Here is a 19,620-nt window from a genome sequence, read left to right as displayed (position 1 = left end):
TTTCAATGTCAGTTAATTGCCTTATCTTTCTCACTGCAAAAGCAGCCGAACTGAGCCTTTTTGACAAAGTTTCAATATGAGGACCCCATTGAAGTTTAGCATCTAAAGTGATTCCCAGGAATGTTGTGGAATTTATGCTATTTAATGGTTCATTCTTCACCATTAAGCAATAATCGCATTCAGATCTATACATTCTATACTTATCTATACTTAATATTATAAATGAGAAAGTAACTCTATCTGTCTCGCTTTCACGCTTAAACCACTGAACCGATTTTGATGAAATTTGGTATAAAGATAGTTTGAGTCCCGGGAAAGGACATAGGATAGTTTTTATCCCGGTTTTTTGAAACAAGGACGAGCGCGATAAAGTTTTTCTGTGACAGACAAAATTCCACGCGGGCGAAGCCTCAGGCAAAAAGCTAGTGGCTTTATAAATGTAGCTATAATACTCGTATACGAGTGTAGGTATCATTATACAAACTGCACTTTGAATTGATTTAAGAAATCGTATTCAGATTTATACAAAAACTTAACAAATCTTGTTTTGTCTCCACACCTTAACCGTTACATACTCGTACATAAGTTTTTATTGGAAACTCATAATGTTCCATATTTATTTATTTATTGCAATAAAATACATGTACATTAAGAAACTTAAAACTAGGTAACTTAGGTATTATGCACACCCGGTTGGGTATATTTTAGATTGAATAGACAAATTAATATCTATGCTTCCGATATGAAATTTTGTGTAATACCGTAGGGGTCGTGCACCTGTTACCTAATACGAGTTATCTACTGCAAAATACGTGCACAAAATGCGTACGTAAATAATGACAACGTTTTATCGTTCCTATTAAACTACAGGGTTATTTACTACCCGAATAAAACAATTCCATTTCAATATAGGACTAATATTATTAATTCTCATGTTGATGTCCCCATGATTCTGGCGAATATTTGTTTGAAATGTTTTTGTGGAAAATCTAATTTTCCTTTCTTTGGGAAAAGTTGTTGCATATGAGCAGTAGAATCAATCCTTTTACTAGTGAATCATCATGTATGTGTTATAAAGTTTTTCTAAGTCCGTCAGAAATACGGGCAAAGCCGCGCCACTAAGTAGATCAAAAAACTTAGTTTAGACAACCACCAAAAACTAAGTAATCGCCTCCCAAACTCAATCAAACCGGCGAATCTCCATGACAAAGCTGCCATCTTTAATTCAACGTAAACTCGGGGAAATCTCCCCATTTCCCACGATCCCAGCTTTTGGGGAAAAACTGTAATAAAGGCGACGAACTTTCGACAAAAGCTTCGGGATTATTAAGCGGAGATGTAGTCACTTCTACTTTGGACCGTAACGAAATGGCGGGACGGGACAAGTTGCACGTCTTATTAGATGTACAATATACAGGGTGGAATTTTGTAATGCCACCTGGGAAAGTACCATTAATACTGTAGATAGAACATTTTACTCAAAGAAAACACTCCTTTATTTTTGAAAAGAAAGAGAACTGCATTCAAAGATTTTTGAATTTTTTTTGAAAATTCACCGCCATACCATACATTCTGTAAATAATTAAAATAATTTAAGATTTCATGGTTTTCCTTTCATTTAATTTATCAAATTTGTTAGAGAGATTTCATCCCTAAACCTAACCCTAAAGATCTATGCAATAAAAATACAGGATGTCATTTTTAATAGATTTTAGTGGGTTCGATTCCCGGGCATGGCATGCAAATTTTTGGAAATCTTTGAATCCAGTTCTATTTCTTTTCAAAAATAAAGGAACGTTTTCTTTGAGTAAAATTTTCTATCTACAGTATTAAGACTTTCCCTTCAGATTACAAAATTCCACCCTGTATACTCGTATATCGTGCGTTGACTTGAGACAGGGTTCCAGAATATTGAGCAAAATAGTGGAACTGCGATCTTGTTTCACTGCTTTATTGGCTTTATACGAGTAAGCTTTCTTATTATATTTTTTAATCAAGTGAGTGTAGCAAAGTGCGCAATTGACCTCAATCTCATCTGCTAGTGTGGATGCAGCAGACTGCATCTATGTATGTACGTTACATGCCACTCTAAACAGTGATACATAAGTAATTTTATTTATTAATACGTGACTACGACCGCGTTGCCGAATCGCGTTGTAGAATCAAGAAGAAATTACTTTATAAGTACAGGGTGACTGGTAATATAGTCTGGTCGTAGAATTTTGTCCACAGTCGCGACAGCAATATAATGACGCGCGAGCGATAAGGATGGGTAGCTAGGGGTCATTGGACAAAATTCTACGTGCTCACGGACCGGGCTTTAGTGGCGGAGCCGTTAGGGGTAGTCTAGGGTTATTCTGACAGATATCACTATGAGACCTACCGTCCTTATTTAACCCTTTCCAAGATATTCCTACTTATAGAGGAGTTGTGTACTTTTTTACTTATGTAGTGACAATTTGTGTGGATGAATACAACCTCTATTTCAATTAGTGTTTTAATTCTTTGGACACGCGCGGCCAAAATGGCGACCGCCTACAAACAAACGTGGCTAGACACACACGTTGATTAAAACAAACACTGTACGAGTTGAAATTAAAAACTTCAAGCTCTTTCACAGGCTTCGTAAATAAGCATTCCTTGTCTAAATAGTAGATTTTTTTTTATTGCAATACGTTTATCCAAACAACTTTTGAACTTTGGTAAAAGTATATTTTTTTGTTTTTGACAAAAAAACTTTGAGAAGAAATTTAAAAAAAAAAATCACTCCTATTACAACTATGATGACATAGTGCTTAGCTTGGTGTGTTGACCTCTGTACATATAAAGATCTTCAAACTAAAAAGACACCTATGAACCGATTGATTGATTGACAATGTATATTCCTCTTAGGCCCAGAACAGACGGTGAAACGCAACTGCAACGAAACTGCAACTTTGTGATGATTCTGATGAATGAAACTGAAACTGAAAGTTTCAAACTGGTCGCGTCATGTGTGGTTTCTCAACGGACGCTATGGCAGAAACTTAGATGCAACTCAAAACTAGCAGTTGCAGTTTCGTTGCAGTTGCGTTTCACCGTCTGTTCTGGGCCTTACAGAATAAAACGACTCTACAACAAAAGTAAAGAAGCCTGTGAAGAGAATAAAACGACTCTACAACAGAATAAAGAAGGTGAAGACTTCCCCCCATCGACCAGTCCTCAATCGCAACTCGTTTACCCCTGAAATGGAGGCTCCATCAGCAATCAGCGTGTATCAACGTCAGGTGCCAGATTAATGTCGCTCGAGGTAATGACCAGGAAATACGCTAGGTCTGGAAATGGATAGGTTTAGGTAACGACTTGACAGGATGGAACTTGATGGAGATTAGAGTTGACACCTAAGGCTAAGGTTTATTATGCAGGTTGCCTAGGACATAAACGGTGAAACGACAATGTGTATTTTTTACTGCTACAATCTTATCAACATTTTCAGAATACTGAAATTAAACCGAGTTCAAAGAAAATACACGCGTCCTATCTTAAAACTTGCATAATTTAACGTTTAACACCTAGATACTTTAGCATACTACGTCTTCCGGCCAGTGTTCGCCACTCGAGAAATTTTCTGCCCCAACGGCCATCAGCTCTACGAGTTACGTACCCTGTCCATTGTCACTTGAGTTTAGCATAGAATAAGATGTGATATGCATTCTGAAAATGTTTTTGTAAGAATTAATGAACCAGATGAACCGTTGTAGATACACCGGGTTACTATCCCTTTAATAAAAAATATCACATAACCCTCCTTTGCTTTGAGCAGTCGGGTAACAATATTGCGCGCAAAACCTGTAGGTTCATCCGGTGAAATGAGCTACCAAAACCTTTGACTATCTTGGAATAAATTATTTGATTGAAGCTATGACAGTCCACTGATCCTCTATCCAGAATTATTGAGCTGTGAAACGTGAAATGCTTTTGATGTACGATGTACCTGATTGTACATACCTACCTATGTAAATTAAAGTGTAATAGGTATTCTTGTACCCTTGGTATGGTACATTAACATAGTTTTAAGTTATTATCTACTATAGTTTGGATATTCAGCTGTAGGTACGGCGTCGCCCAATATGTCTTAGTTACAAATCTTTTTATTTTTTATCGACATACAACGCTACATTATGTTTAATATCACTACGACATCTAGTACTCGGGAGTCCGATTTAAGACTGCAAATTAGGTTTTAAAAGTATACCTCCATTAAACCAACAACTTATGTTCCTTTTTATTGCTTTTCTTTAGTTAAAACATACGACCCAACCTACCCCGTACCATATCTAAGCAATATAACTATCTTAACGCACTCAAGCAACGGGCTCTCGTCACTTGCGCCACACTTTATTTCGACCGCGGCTGTGGCGGCGGTTAATTTGACACCGGATAGATAGGCCCCTTCTAAAATTAACCCTCGTACCAGTCTACGAAATAGGAAGACGGTTTCAGACACAGTAACATACGAGGCGAGGTTTATTGGTAAAAGTAGTTTTAAGAAAGACAGTAAAGTTACTCTAACTGACTTGTTTGAGATAACAGGAGGAAACAAAGGGAATTATAATAGTAAAGACAATGTCTACTACTTATTATGATGTGTGAATTGAATGATTTTATGTTTCAACCATGCATAAAGGTGGTTAGTCTATCTTGATGTGATTCGTCGAAATTTTTGTAGAAAACATAAATAAGATTAAAATTCAAAATATTTATCAGAACAACAGTAAGTTTGGGTACTAAGATAAATATTAAGCACTAGAGGTATAATATTTTTCAGACCGCTTCAAAAATAAAACACAAACATCGCAATGAATTCGAAAAGGTCATGCTTACCCAAAATTTTATACCACCGTATTTATTCAACACGGTTTTGACGAACTGTAACTAATTATAAACCAACATTCTGCTGAAACAAAACTTTTACATTTACCTTTAATCATTTATACACTGTGCCTAATCGAAAAAATAATTCTCTGGCTAGAAAAAGGTTGTTTCTGTACAAGACAGTGAGAATAATTACCTCAAACGTGTGCCTTGGGAGGTCTTTCGTATTACGAAACAAATTGAGGAAAACTAGTGATTCAGAACCATTGGAATGTTTTATGTACGAGGGTAGACTGGTTTCGTGCGATATTTATAGCTCGACCTGAATTGGTTCGGTAATGTATAAAACCAGCAGTGGAACTTGCTGGAAATTAAGCTGAAAAAGTATTTTAGAACTTTTGAATTGAAGGAAAGATTACATAACATCATTATCACCAGGTTATTACAATATGCAGAAACACGACTCTCTAATTTACCAGAGCCAAATGAATTTGGTGTACACCCTACACCAGGCTAAATAAATTGGGGAGGCTTTTAAGACAATATTTTTGAAAAACAATCACAACAACACGAATAAATTGTAACTTGATTTGAGACAAATAAATACTTTATATCTATCTACTTAAGTACTCGGATGGTAATGATGGTAAACTCTACTACTAGAGACCATAAACGAACAAAAATCATAGAAATAGTAAAATATTACTGACCGAACCCGACTTTGAACAAACTTTTCAGTTTTTCCTCCAATCTCAGCGAAAATCCACAAACTACCAAGTCGCAGTTCTAAAAATACATTACAAGTTTCACCTCCAAAAATCCAATAACCTCAAGGCAACTCCTCAAAGAGAGAAGTCGGCAGATTACGAGAGGGCTTGAGGACCGACGCTTGTTATTTTTACAATCCCTCGCCTCTGAGGTGTTCGAGGATAAGCCCTTAACATCAGTGGAATGGACATGGATACGTAAGTTAAATACTGGTTGCTGGAGAAATAGACAATAAGCAAAGATAAGGTTGTAAGACAAAACTTATTTTTTTCTGGAGACAATTCAAACATTGTTTTTCTTACATTATGCTTTAAATTATGCTCGCGGCTTTATGACACGTTTAGTCGAATTATTATAGCAGCTATATGGGAAGGACTTTTATTGCACAATTTAGAAGCACTGGTCCATTTATTGTCCTGAAGCAGTGGTAGGGTTAATACTGGGACGTGTAGAAGTGCTTTTTAAAGCCTATTTGCAGAAATAAATGAGTTTTATGAGTTTTTTTTTAAATTCAAATTCATTAATTTATTTCACAGAAATTACACGTTCATTAGATGTTAGTACATAATCAATTTCGTTACAATTAATAGTCTCTTAATAGATTACGTAGTTCTGGATATTGTATTACAGTATTACAAAACATTGAGAACCGATTGTAATGTCGCATGTCAGAGTCAAGTCCTTAATTTTTTAAGGTTCCTATTCTTGAAGGAACTCTAAGGTAGGGTTAACCTTTTCTTGAATAAAAAAGGAGCTTCAAATTATACTATTAAAATCATCTTCATCTCAATCATCTCCGCTCACCTCATTAGCAGAAAGCGCCTCAACACTCTGAGCTTTCAAGAAAGCTCCGCACAAAGGAAGTGGCGCTACAAACTACATACTCACTCAACTCGCAAATGTTAAACGCTGAAATTTGAAAAGCTTGCGCGCCGGAAATGCATTTTATGAGGAAAGTTTCGCATAAATTATATTATATGCGAGTCGAATATGAAGTTGTAATGCTTTTTTTAGTTTTTTTTTATGCAAGACAAGGCAGGTATTTGACCGCAATCGCACAGACCTGGTGTTAAGTGAGATGCAGTCTAGGATTTTTTTCATTAGACGAATGAATGTGATATTAGTATAATGCTGCTACAGATAGTTTTTGAAACATTTTTGAGAAATGCTTAAGGTTAGCAGAGCGTACTAAATTATGACGATGGGGGCAAGTAAGACTTACAGATTTTTCTAATCTCTTACCCCCTTACTAATGAAACTTACACGCTCGTTGATCAGTGTTTTAAAGTGACGTTTAGTATATTATTTATGACATTTCCATCATTTTAAAACAGTGTTCAACAACTGTGTAACTTTTTATTAGTAAGGGGGTTAATGTTTTGTGTACATAAGAAACATATTTTTATTCAGTTACAACTCCAACTCCAATCCGCTTTTGCTGTGTTTACTTCTAACATAATCCTATTTACTTAGCAAACGAGTGTAGACCAACATTTTAGGAGTTGATATTTTATTAAATGCCACGTAATATCGAGTCGGGACAGACGCGCTGAAAACTTAAACAGACTCTACCACAGCTTAAGTAGATAAATCCAGCTTGTTTAGCACGAATTTGTTTTTGGATTTAACGTACCATAGCCAAGGAAAATCATGTGCGCTATAAATATGCCCTTCATTGCGCTTCTTTTAGCAACAGAGACTTTGGGTAAATTTATTTAGGTATAAAATTTTCCTATATTTCAACTATTTTCATTGCAACCACGAAATTATTTTAGCTAAGGCAAAAAGGCAGTTACGTCGAGGAAATGCTTTACACTACCTACGTCCTTGACAACTATCATGGGGATGAAGGATACATGAAATTGATAAAATTCATGAAACTGTAAACAGTAATTTGTAAAAAAAATATTATCACATTCACACCTTGCAATAACATTAAGTAATAGGACAGCCAGGCACTTGCTTATTAGGAGACATGTAAAGTGACATGCATAAGTGCCAAAATACAGGTCAAAATTTAACAAAATATTTTTGATTTGATTTGATTTGATTTGATTTTGATTATGTTATTCGGCATGGCTGCTGTCCCCAGGCTGTGACAGTCACGTGTTTGTTTGATAACTACCCTCGGGGCTTAGCTGGGGCGGCGGTCACTGGCTTATCTTGCTGGTTTATTAATAAAATCATTCTTCCACTCTTTTTGGACGCAGGTACTTGGATACGATATTTTAATCATTGGGCGGGAGTGCACAACACAATTAACTTTTGGGTTCGAATGAGTCTTCTTATTACTTCTGTCTGGTGGTTGGACTCTGTATTTGGAAACAAATCAGAATACTTAAGTTTTCTTAAGTGTAAGTACGGGTGTATGAAATTTAAAAGATAATTCAAGGTACGAAGAGATGACATCAATAGGCAAATAATCTTAAGCTCATTTCACGAAACTCTCAATGTTTGATGGTATATTCATAGATGCCATTCCGTAATTATGGGCTTCAGTTCCTCTATTTGTTGCATTCGATTTATAGAAAGAAGGAAAAAATATTTATTTGACAACTAATAAAAATACAAAAACAATGGAGAGAAAAAGAGAAAAACCGTTGACATTTTACTGCCAAGTGCCAAGTCACTGGTTTTCAGTGGGTACCTTGTACGCAGGGGCAAAAAGAATCTTAAAGAATAATCACCAACAGATGGCACTGTTCACTTTATACACCGCGCTAATGCATTTTAACCAATTCACTTACCTTGTTCGCACACGTATCCAGCCACGGTGATGCCGAGTCCGAGAGCGGAGTCCTTGCTGAGCTCCACCTGGTAGCTCAGGGTCTCCGGCTCGCCGGTCCCTCGCACCGCCATGTCCAGGGGTAACCTGGACATAATGGTGCTAGTAATAAGTGCTGTTTTTGCTTATTTATGCTTGGATCAGATTTTATAAGCTGCTATTGTATTTTGTCACTCTCGCACCAGAATGTCCAGTGGTAACCTAGACACAATAGTTAAAGTAATAAGGACTGTTTTGGGTTATTTATTTTGATACTCAAGGCTATGCTGATGACCTAGTGGTTATCATCAGAGGTCCCTGCCTGAGCACAATTTCAAGTCTAATGCAAGGCGCTCTCAACACCATAAGTAGGTGGTGTAGAGAAAACGAATTATCTATTAATGCGGATAAAACAGTGATAATACCATTCACGAGGAAGAGAAAACTGGAAAAACTGGTAAATCTGAAATTAAACGGAAAAACTCTTCCTTTCTCAAGCGAAACCAAGTATCTAGGGGTAACTTTTGACCAAAAGCTTACTTGGAATTCGCACCTAAACAACATCATTCAAAAAGCCAAAATGGCTCTGTGGAGTTGTTGTCGAATGGCAGGGTCAAGATGGGGACTAAAACCCGCAATTGCCCTATGGCTGTACACAGCGGTCGTGAGACCGATAATAACCTATGCCTCTGCCGTCTGGTGCGGCAAGGTCAACCAAATGACAACAATACAGAAATTGAGCAGCCTACAACGGCTAGCCTGCATCACAGCAACCGGAGCACTATCAACGACACCAGGGGCTGCATTAAATGCTCTGCTTGATCTTATACCACTGCATATGCATGTGCAAAAAGAAGCCAAGCAGAGCACATATAGAATCTGCACCCGCACGAAAGTCAGATGGGCTTCTCAAAATCTGATAAGACTCAAGGAATCAGTACTTGAAAACAAACTTCTGTGCATGCCCAGTGACGACATGCATACGGAATGTAACTTCACCAAACTATATTCCGTAAACATACCTCCTAGAGACAAATGGCTAGAAGGCCAAATGTCATTTAAGGAAGGTAGTCACGTCTGGTACACGGACGGATCCAAAAAGGAAAATAATGTAGGTTGCGGGATCTACGGAGAGAGGCCTAAGCTCAAAGTTAGCCTAAACATGGGGACTGAAGCCTCAATCTTCCAAGCCGAGGTCTTTGCCATAAACAAATGTGCAGAGATAAACTTGGAAAGGAAGCTCCAGGATCAACACATCTACATCAACTCAGACAGCCAAGCAGCACTGCTGGCCTTAACATCCTTCGAATACACGTCAAAATTGGTGCAAACATGCACCGAGACACTGAATGCACTGGGAAATACCAACAAAGTAACGCTTACATGGGTACCAGGACATTCGAATATAGAAGGAAACGAAGTAGCAGATGAACTCGCCAGAGATGGAGCCGATAACCCTCAAATCGGCGTAGAACCGTTCTGTGGCATTACCAAACAACGAGCCACCACGCTACTAACCGCCCTCTGCAAACAAGAGGCTATTGAGTGGTGGAAGTCTACATCGGGACAAAAACACTCAAAAGCACTCATTCAGGGATATAGCAATAAAGTAACTAAGGAACTGCTAAAGTTCAAAAGATACAAAGCCTGTGCAGTGACTAGAATACTGACCGGCCACTGCAAACTAAACAAACATAAATCGAACATGAACATGACCGAGGAAACTCTGTGCAGATTCTGCCATACAGAAGAAGAAACGGCCATGCATGTTCTTTGCTCATGCTTCCCGCTTATGAGCAAAAGAAGTATCCATCTCGGGCGACACATCATGCACCCGGATGAGATAGCAGATATCACGCTCCAAAGAATCTGGAAATTTATAGACTCAACGGGACTAAGCAGTGAACTTTAAAGACAAGGGCTGCCACAATAGATCAAACCTGGTCGAGTTGGCGCTAATAAAGGCCCAAAAACCAATAATAATAATAATTGGGTTATTTATACTTAGATCAGAAGATTTTTGTCACCCTCGCACCGCTATGTCCAGTGGTAACCTGGACACAATGGTGCTGGTTATAAGAGCTGTTTTTGGTTATTCATTTTGAGGACCAAAGATGTCTAAAAAAGTTTTCGTTCATATAAGTTAGTGCCCCTATTTCTCACCATCTGTAACCCCTGTACCGTAATGCAGCTCTGTATTTATTTATTTATTTATACTTTAAAGCCAAAATTTTAACATAAGGCGACTTAATGCCATAAGGACGAGAATTCCAGTTTACTTTCGGGTTATGCAGCAAAATAGTCCCGATAGCCCCTCGTACTAAGCTGAATATGCTTGTGTCATCAGTGAGCAAACCACAATAGTCGACTCTGTGAAATAAATGAATTTGAATTTGGGCGAGAGCGGGGTTCGAACCCGCGTTCCTCGGATGACGAGTAGTTGATGCCGTTCGGCTATCGTGTCAATGAGTTGTAATGGCAGGAACAAGTGGATTTAGCTAGCCCTGTTTACAATTAACCCTGTTGAAGTATACAATATAATCTCACCTCATGGGCGGCTGCTTGGGCTCCACCGGCGCGATGATGAGCGGCGGCGGGCGCGGCGCCGGCGCCAGCGCGCCACGGGGCACCACCGCCACGATTGACGCCACCGGCTGTTGAAGGGTTAATTAGTTATTTGTCGAGTTTGCTGAGAACAGCATGAGGTATTGCTGCTGTTGGTAGAGGGTTAATTGATCATTTTGTCATGTAAACGGAGAACAGCGTGGGGCTATGAGGGTTTGACGCAGCCCCAGATAACATGATTCAATTTCAATGCAGCAATTTCATCACTGCGAGCAACAGTTATTGAGCATGTAATGCAGTCGTCCCTCAATAAAGTCTGCCAAAGGGAGTCGGGTGTGAACTGTGGAGTCGTCGCATAGTGCGCCGAGGTCTTTGTCCAGCAGTGGCTGTCCAGGAGCACTATACCAAGCCGCTATGATTCGCGTCAAGGAAAAACCGTACGTGTGAAGGTGGCTATAAGTTTGAGGATGTCTTACTCTATGATTGCAGTCGCTCCTCAATTAAGGTGGGCAGAGGGGAAGCGGGCGCGGCGTCCTCACAAGCACACCATGGCCTATGTCCAGCAGTGGATGTCCAGTAGCAGGCTACTGTGACCTCGTGTTGAGGAGAAATCGTTCGTGTGAATGTGGCTATAAGGTTGAGGATATCACTTACTCTATGATGCAGCCGCTCCTCAATGAAGGTAGGCGGAGGGGAGGCGGGCGCGGCGTCATCGCACAGCGCGTCGAAGCCGTCGTGGCCCGCAGTCTATACCAAGCTGCTGTGCCAGGGAGAAATCGGTCGTGTGTAGAAGGCCATAAGGTTGAGAAGGTCTTACTTTGTGATGCAGCCGCTCCTCAATAAAGTCTGCCTAAGGGACTCGGGCATGAAGTCCTTGTAAGCGTGCCGAGGTCTTTCTCCAGGGGTGGACGACTCTAGGTGTTGTACCCTGATGCCTTGAGTGAAGAGAGGGTGTTAAAGGGGAATCTTGGGAATGAATTTAGGGTGGGAATCTTACTCGGTGATGCAGCCGCTCCTCAATGAAGGTGGGCGGAGGGGAGGCGGGCGCGGCGTCCTCGCACAGCGCGCCGAAGCCGTCGTGGCCGGCCTCGGCCAGGCGCCGCTCCAGCTCCACGGGGTCGGCCAGCAGGCGTGAAGGCACCACTGGTGCTGGTGACGCTCCCAGGGACTGGTGACAAGAGAGGAATTTGAACTTTCTGAATTTTCTTACGGTTTTTAGTACTAGATAGTAAAACTTAATCATAATCATCATCATTATCTCAGCCATAGGATGTCCGCTGCTGAGCATAGGCCTCCCCCAATGCTTTTCATGTTGCCCGGTTGGTGGCGGCCTGCGTCCAGCGCCTTCCTGCTACCTTTATGATGTCGTTGTAAAACTTAATACCACACTTAAATTGCAGATACTTTTAGCCTAGGCGCAGACCACCGACTTTAATTTGGAGCCATTCTAATTTGTATGAAGAATTGGCCGATACCAAATTGGTGTAATCTCATACCATATCCAAAAAAATCGACCGACAAAAAGTCTGTAATATATGGATAGGCTTAGCCTAGGCACAGACCGCCGATTTTTTGTCGGCCGATAGTATAGTCGGGCAGTTAATCAGTATGGGCATTATGGAAATGCGCACATTATACCGATGTCACCGATTGATTCTTCATACAAATTAGAATCGAACCCAACTATCGGCCGACTAAAAATCGGTGGTCTGCGCATAGGCTTAGACTGAAAAGGACTGAAGCATGCAAATTATTGTACTTTATCATTACTTTATTTAACTAAAAATAATCTAAGCACCCTGGTAAGTGGAATAACGAAACAAAACAGGCTAATGCAGGTTACAGAACAAGATTCGAGCTAACGTCCGAAGTCTGAAAATTTACAAAAACTTTTATCTTTATTCCTTACAAGAATATTGAAGTAAAAACCAAACAATAAACTACTTCTTTCAGTCCGTCATTAACCTATACTAAAACTCGACAAAGCCTGACCTTCTCTCCTAAAGTTGTCGAATGAATACAAGATGAGGCACGCAGCCGGGGGCACGTGAATCTGCGACACTTTGAGACGACAAGGTTCTTTAGAATTGGGGACTCCCATTCGGGTATACAATTTGTAGCTTGTTAACCACGATGTAGTACTTTGTCTAATTACGAAAGATTAAACGATGGACTTATGTGCTGGAAGCGATGTAGGGTTAAGATTGAGTTGAGAATGTGTTCTAATCTAATGATCAAGCCTCATCAAGCGCACTGCTGTATTTCTTTATTCATCATCAACGTCATGATTATCATCATCATCAGCTTCATCATTTCAGCCATGACATCCGCTGTTAAACAATGATTTCCATAATGATCGATTGGTAGCGGCCTGCATCCAGCGCCTTCCTGCTGCCTTCTATGAGGTCGTCGGTCCATCTAGTGTGTATCTTTATTATTAACATTTAATAATATTCGATACAAGGTAATCAAGCTTAAATTTCTTTTTTTATGCTAGACAAGGCAGGTATTTGACTTATAAATATCGTATTTGCTAACTTTATTAACTAAAAAAATTAACTTCAGTTATTAAGTGATAAAGTTATATGAACTTGAAATTAAAAACTTTACTCTCACAAATTTTAATTACGGTAAAGGCTTCAGAATATTGCAATTACGATAAAAGTCAATTACGAAAATTGAGCCACCATTTCGGTAAACAAAGCTGGAAATGAATACACCTACACAACACGAGTGTATGTATAACACAAAGTAGATATAGATATACATATGTCTTAATCTTTATCATACGTTTTGCCAGTCGGATCGTTCAGCGAAATTGAAAGATCCCGAACATAAATTCCACATCAAAAGGTTTTCTCATTCCAAAGATCCAAAGCATTGGAACGGTCCGCTCCAGATAAGAACATCGGCAGCGAGCGGGTTAACTCCAAGGAATTTATGCAAGGAAATCATAATCCATTCTGCGGAGAAAATAATCTTTTAGAGTTCACTTTCTTTTCGTAGTCGTTTTTGTTGACTATTAAATTCACGAGGAGAATTTTATTCTAGCAAGCAAGAAGCTTCTTGGTTGAACAATTTATGACTTAAAATACTTACTGTAGACAGTAAGAATTTATAAGATAAACTTGTAAGAGGATGGAAGGTCAAAAATCTTTCTATTTTCTAAACCAAATGTAGGGGTACAGAGACAAACTTTATAGAGTTTTATTAATATGACGATTGAACATCTGTGTTTACTTTCTCGGGTGTTCTAGAAGAAGACAATTCCAAGCGATAATAATGTCTTAAAAAATCAAAATTAGTTTGGTATTTCAATTCCAGTAAATAAAGCAAAATATTATGTACGAGTAAAAGACTTTTAAAACTGTTATCTGGGGGCACGGCAGTGCCCCCACCAAGTCGAGCACGGCCGTACCATCCTTTTCTCGAAGCAATTCAGGCCATTTTCGACCGCCTGTAACTTCGTTGTGGATAAAACTAGAAGGCTGAATTTTCATTAGCTATGCTATTGTAAAGACACGGTATATTTCAAATTTCATTCAATTTGAACCAGTAGTTTAAGAATTATAACGGGTCAAAGTTTCTTAATTTTGTTAATTTTGTCACTCACTGACTGACTCACCGATCATCAAAATTCTAAGGCACTTCTAGCAGACCTAGAAGCTTCAAATTTGGAATATAAGTAGTGTTTGGTGTATGAATCAAGGAAAAACTAAAATATTTGGGGGCACGGTAGTGCAACCGCCAAGTCGAGTAAAATTTTTCAATTTCGGTCCAGTTTTCTAGATACATAACTGCTGTCTACAAAATACAAAAAGAAATGAGATCCCATCAAAAACAATACTTGTCAAAAAAACCAAGTCTCGCAACTCAGTTGTTCTACGGTAAAAAGTTGTGAGATCCATGTAATACCAAGACCAGGCCAGGAAATCTTTAACGTTTTACATACATTTTTACCGTAATCTCACAACTTTTTACCGTAGAACAACTGAATTGCGAGACTTGGTTTTTTTGACAAGTATTGTTTTTGATGGGATTATGTTTACGTCAAACAAACTTACTACGGGACTATTCCCACCTCTCGTTCCCACCACTGCAACTCCTATGTAGCCAGTATCTACAGTTTACTTACTACCAAACTTACTCGATTTGTAAATCAACTCATCCCAATCTCAAAGCAGTTTAGTTTACAACAACTTTGATAGCATTTTTACGAATATTCCCGCCCTTATTCCCCGGCCTTAATTAAGGCGTAACGTTTTATGTTATCGGATGTGTTATACATAAATTGCCCATAACTCGTTCTGTATCCCTCTATCCCATAGGTTCCTAAAGTGGGGGGCGCACCCCAGGGGAGGCGCAAAGACCTTTAAAGGGGGGCGCGGGCCATATGTGTAATTAAGTATAAAAAACCTGCGACCGCTGAGAGAATGCATTCCAGACTGCTCGATACGACCAATTAATAATCTTGACTGGAGGAGGGGGGGCGCGGATTTTTTTGTATGGTAGAAAGGGGGCGAGTCTCAAATAAGTTTGGGAACCAATGCTCTATCCCGTTCCTTAGGGACCTCACGTCTCGTTATTCGTGGGAACATCCCGTGAGGGAGTAGATGAAATTGTTTGATATCTAACCTCTTTTGTGACGGCAGATCAAGATTGACACCTTACGTAGTTGTTATAGATGCGATTTTGCAATGAAAATGTAAATACTGATGTGTTGTCGACTTTACATACAGTAAACAAGGAAAACACAGCAAACAGCTCTAGGGATTTCAGCAGTGCATGATAAAGTTTCAGTTAGTTATCTGAAACAACCTACGAAACAAATAAAGGTCAAAAGGCCAAGACATGTGAAGCCCAATTTAAAACATTTCGATATGTATCTCCATCTTTTTCCAGGTTGGCTAGGAATTGTAATTTGAATGAATCAAGTTCTATAAGAATATTATGATTCTATACTTAGGTGGGTATGGCTATGTGAAACTGTCCTTTCGATTGAGGTGTATCAGATGCTTATGACTGACACCAGTGTTGTGACATCAGTTATAACCAAACGATAAAAAAACACCCGTATTCACAAATAATGCTTGCATAAGTGAAGCAGAAAATCGAACGCACGGCGTTGAATAGAGCTCTGTTATTGTTTCGTGTGTCACCCTGTGCGTCCACGCGCACTGTGATACCTCATAGTAGTGTTTGTGAATACGGGCGTAAGGCACATAACATAATACTACCTAAGCTTTCTTTCCAACAAATTGCTTAATGAAAACCACTATCCACCTCCAATCCCCTCAATTTACGGGCTGGATTCTGCTGCATAAGGTAGCGGAGTTAAGTACCCATCAAACGTGCCAGCCGCGCCGGAAGGGCCCTATCGCCTCCATATCCCGTGCCCTGCTAGCTCAATGTAAGTAGGTAGGGTGACTATGCCTGTAATTGAGGTCATATACGTATCATGTGTTAAACCATGTTAAAATGTATGAATATTATGTATGTGACTTTGTTGGTGTACCTAATAAATAAATAAATAAATGCCTTGAGAGATTTGAGGGACAAACGAGATAACTATCATGGAAGGGAGAAACATTGAAATCAATTAATATTGTACAGTTGAGAGCTCATAAGATACATGTTTGCAAAATCACTCGTATTTTAAATTTAAATGCCAAAGTGTTGTTTGTTCAAAGTATGCCGTTGTCTGCACCAAATAAATCGTCGATCATTTTTTAAATTATTTTTTTATCTTTGTATTTATACATAATTGAAAAGTAACCTAAGCATTACAGAAATTCAAATTAATATTGATGTACTTAGAAAATTTTGAATGATCCTTCTATGACGTGAGAGTTTGGAGTCTTTTTTTTTTCATACTTAGAACAGATATTTCGGCCGCCTGATATCATTTAACTGAAAAATACAATTGTCATTTTGAGATATTTCCCAGTCTATGCCAAACTTTATCAGTAGGCTAATATTTACCTATTGATTAGAAAACAGACCTAAGAAATACATTAACGCAAACTACTAACGCTCTATAAGTCTACTGCTACTACTAATATCTAGTAGGATTAAAAAGTTTCAACAATTGAAAAAACGACAGCGTAATGTGTGGACACCCGAGTCATAACCCAGTTACCAGCCCAGCTTTAATGGCCGCTGATTTCACTGAATTTCATTAAAATTAACATCCGTAGACATAGTAACGTCGCATATCTTCTTGGGCGCTGCATTCGTTGAATAATAATTTGGCTACATTTGGCTCTGTTTTTAATTCCCTGTCCTAAATCTTATTTTTTTGTATGGCTTTTTGTCAGTCCATATGCAATTAGGGAGCGAGCCCATTCTTCCTTATCAACCTCATTCCCAAGGATAAGCCTCACTTCATAGTATAAATAACATGTAACATAATCTATCTATATAAATAAAAATGAATTGATGTTCGTTAGTCTGATTAAAACTCGAGAACGGCTGGGCCGATTGAGCTGATTTTGGTTTTAAAATGTTTGTCGTAGTCCAGGGTAGGTCTAAACGGTGAGTAAATACGCGCGCGATATTGTTTTTCTGTGACAGACAAAATTCCACGCGGGCGAAGCCGCGGGCGGAAAGCTAGTAGGTAATAATAACTGGTAAGAACCAATATTACAATGGGTCGTGAAAAAAGCTTAGAATAATTTGTCAAAGTCAGTGTTCCTTAGTTTATATTTTGAAATCTAAGGATTAAAGTGTGATCCAGTCCATTTTGTACGTAAAATATAATTCTTATCAAACTCTATGGTATAACGCTTACTCCGTCATTGCCTGAGTTATGGGAGCGGCACGGAAGGGTGACATTTTTTTTTACATTGACTGACATATTATAACGTGACAGAGCATACAAATCTGAAGGAGATCAGTACGGCTAGCACGAAAAACTTTCGAGTTCGAATCGTTTGCGTATCCGAATCGCCATCAAAAGATTTAGTACGAAAACTACAACAGCGCCCCTGTGAACCTGTCGTAAAGTGAACTTAGTATGAGAAATGGTTGCACGAAACTTATTTTGAGAATCAAAATTGTCACGTTATCGTTGAATTCGAAGGTTGAATATCGAATTTTGTCGAATACGCAAACGATTCGAAGACGAAAGTTGTTCATGCTAGAGGTACTGAAGGAGATCAGTACGGCTAGCACGAAAAACTTTCGAGTTCGAATCGTTTGCGTATTCGAATCGCCATCAAAAGATTTAGTATGAAAACTACAACAGCGCCCTTGTGAACCTGTCGTAAAGTGAACTTAGTATGAGAAATGGTTGCACGAAACTTATTTTGAGAATCAAAATTGTCACGTTATCGTTGAATTCGAAGGTTGAGTATCGAATTTTGTCGAATACGCAAACGATTCGAAGACGAAAGTTGTTCATGCTAGAGGTACTGAAGGAGATCAGTACGGCTAGCACGAAAAACTTTCGAGTTCGAATCGTTTGCGTATTCGAATCGCCATCAAAAGATTTAGTACGAAAACTACAACAGCGCCCTTGTGAACCTGTCGTAAAGTGAACTTAGTATGAGAAATGGTTGCACGAAACTTATTTTGAGAATCAAAATTGTCACGTTATCGTTGAATTCGAAGGTTGAGTATCGAGTTTTGTCGAATACGCAAACGATTCGAAGATGAAAGTTGTTCATGCTAGAAGTACTGAAGTCTCGCTGACGTTTAACGTCCTACAACACCCTCCAGTGCTGCTCCCATACGTCAGGCACTGACTGAATTGAGAGCTAGGACCTTAACTAAAATGGACGTTTTGTACATCAAATAAAATCCCATTCTCGCTACCACAATACTCTTTTAGCCCAAACAGCGTTAGAAATAGGAGCTTAGTTGGTTTTCTAAAAATAGATTTAGCACGGACCAGGGAACCCTAAAGTCGGACTAATTGGAGGGGCGAAGCGCCGAGCCGCGGTCGCGCTTAATTGGGCCTCGCTCAGCTTTTAATTTATAGCTTCACTAAGCTTTTTGAGTGTATTGAGCTTAGTTTTATGCAGGTGTAAGGCAGTATTACGAGTATGTACGTGCACTTCAAGGTCGTTTCTGAGTTTACTACGAAGAAAGGGATCTCAAAATTTGATTGGAACTTGGGCTACAATATTTTACAATATTCTTGAAAAAGATTAACTCAAATTCACAAACGATCCTTGATTGAGTGAAGCAGCAAATCGAACGCACAGCATTGAATAGAGCTCTGTGCGTCCAATAGCACTGTGAGACCTCAAAGTAATGTTTGTGAATCCGGGCGTTTTCAGTATTCGAATAAGTGTCAGGTGGTAGTAGATTCAGTTATTTACTTAAGTAACATTTTCAGGTAATAATAATTAGGGAAAATTACAATCTTTATACCTAGAGTCTTTAACATCATTTAATTTTATTAGTATTAGATATCGGTGCTACAAGTAATACCAAAAGTACTTAAAGTTGTCGTAGCCTAGGACATAGGAGTCGTAGTGCTCGTAGTCATCGTAGTCACTACGAAAATACTCGTAGCTACCCGTAGCATTGAACTAATTAGTAACTGCAGCATTGGTTTCGTAGTTTAAGGACAGCTACGGTAGGGCCTAAGGTCTGACAATCGTCATGTAGCCGGATGACAATAAAATATAATGATGTCATAGAGCCAGTCTGATGATGGAGCT

At 39.0% G+C, this 19,620-nt stretch overlaps 1 protein-coding gene across 1 annotated transcript in view; it reads right to left on the bottom strand.

Moving 5' to 3' along the window:
- LOC135083240 (uncharacterized) overlaps window positions 1-19,620 on the bottom strand; it is a 70,954-nt gene that overhangs the window by 37,436 nt on the left and 13,898 nt on the right. The window contains exons 4-6 of the mRNA XM_063977979.1: window positions 11,949-12,119; window positions 10,934-11,040; window positions 8,370-8,494 (exon numbers count right to left, since the gene is read on the bottom strand). Of these exons, the coding sequence (XP_063834049.1) occupies window positions 8,370-8,494; window positions 10,934-11,040; window positions 11,949-12,119 (403 nt within the window). The remainder of the gene's footprint in view (window positions 1-8,369; window positions 8,495-10,933; window positions 11,041-11,948; window positions 12,120-19,620) is intronic.

This window comes from Ostrinia nubilalis, chromosome 23 (genome assembly GCF_963855985.1).
Source record: "Ostrinia nubilalis chromosome 23, ilOstNubi1.1, whole genome shotgun sequence".
NCBI lineage: Eukaryota > Metazoa > Arthropoda > Insecta > Lepidoptera > Crambidae > Ostrinia > Ostrinia nubilalis.
The sequence above is the reverse complement of the archived record's forward strand: the minus strand, read 5'-3'. Positions and strand labels throughout refer to the sequence as shown.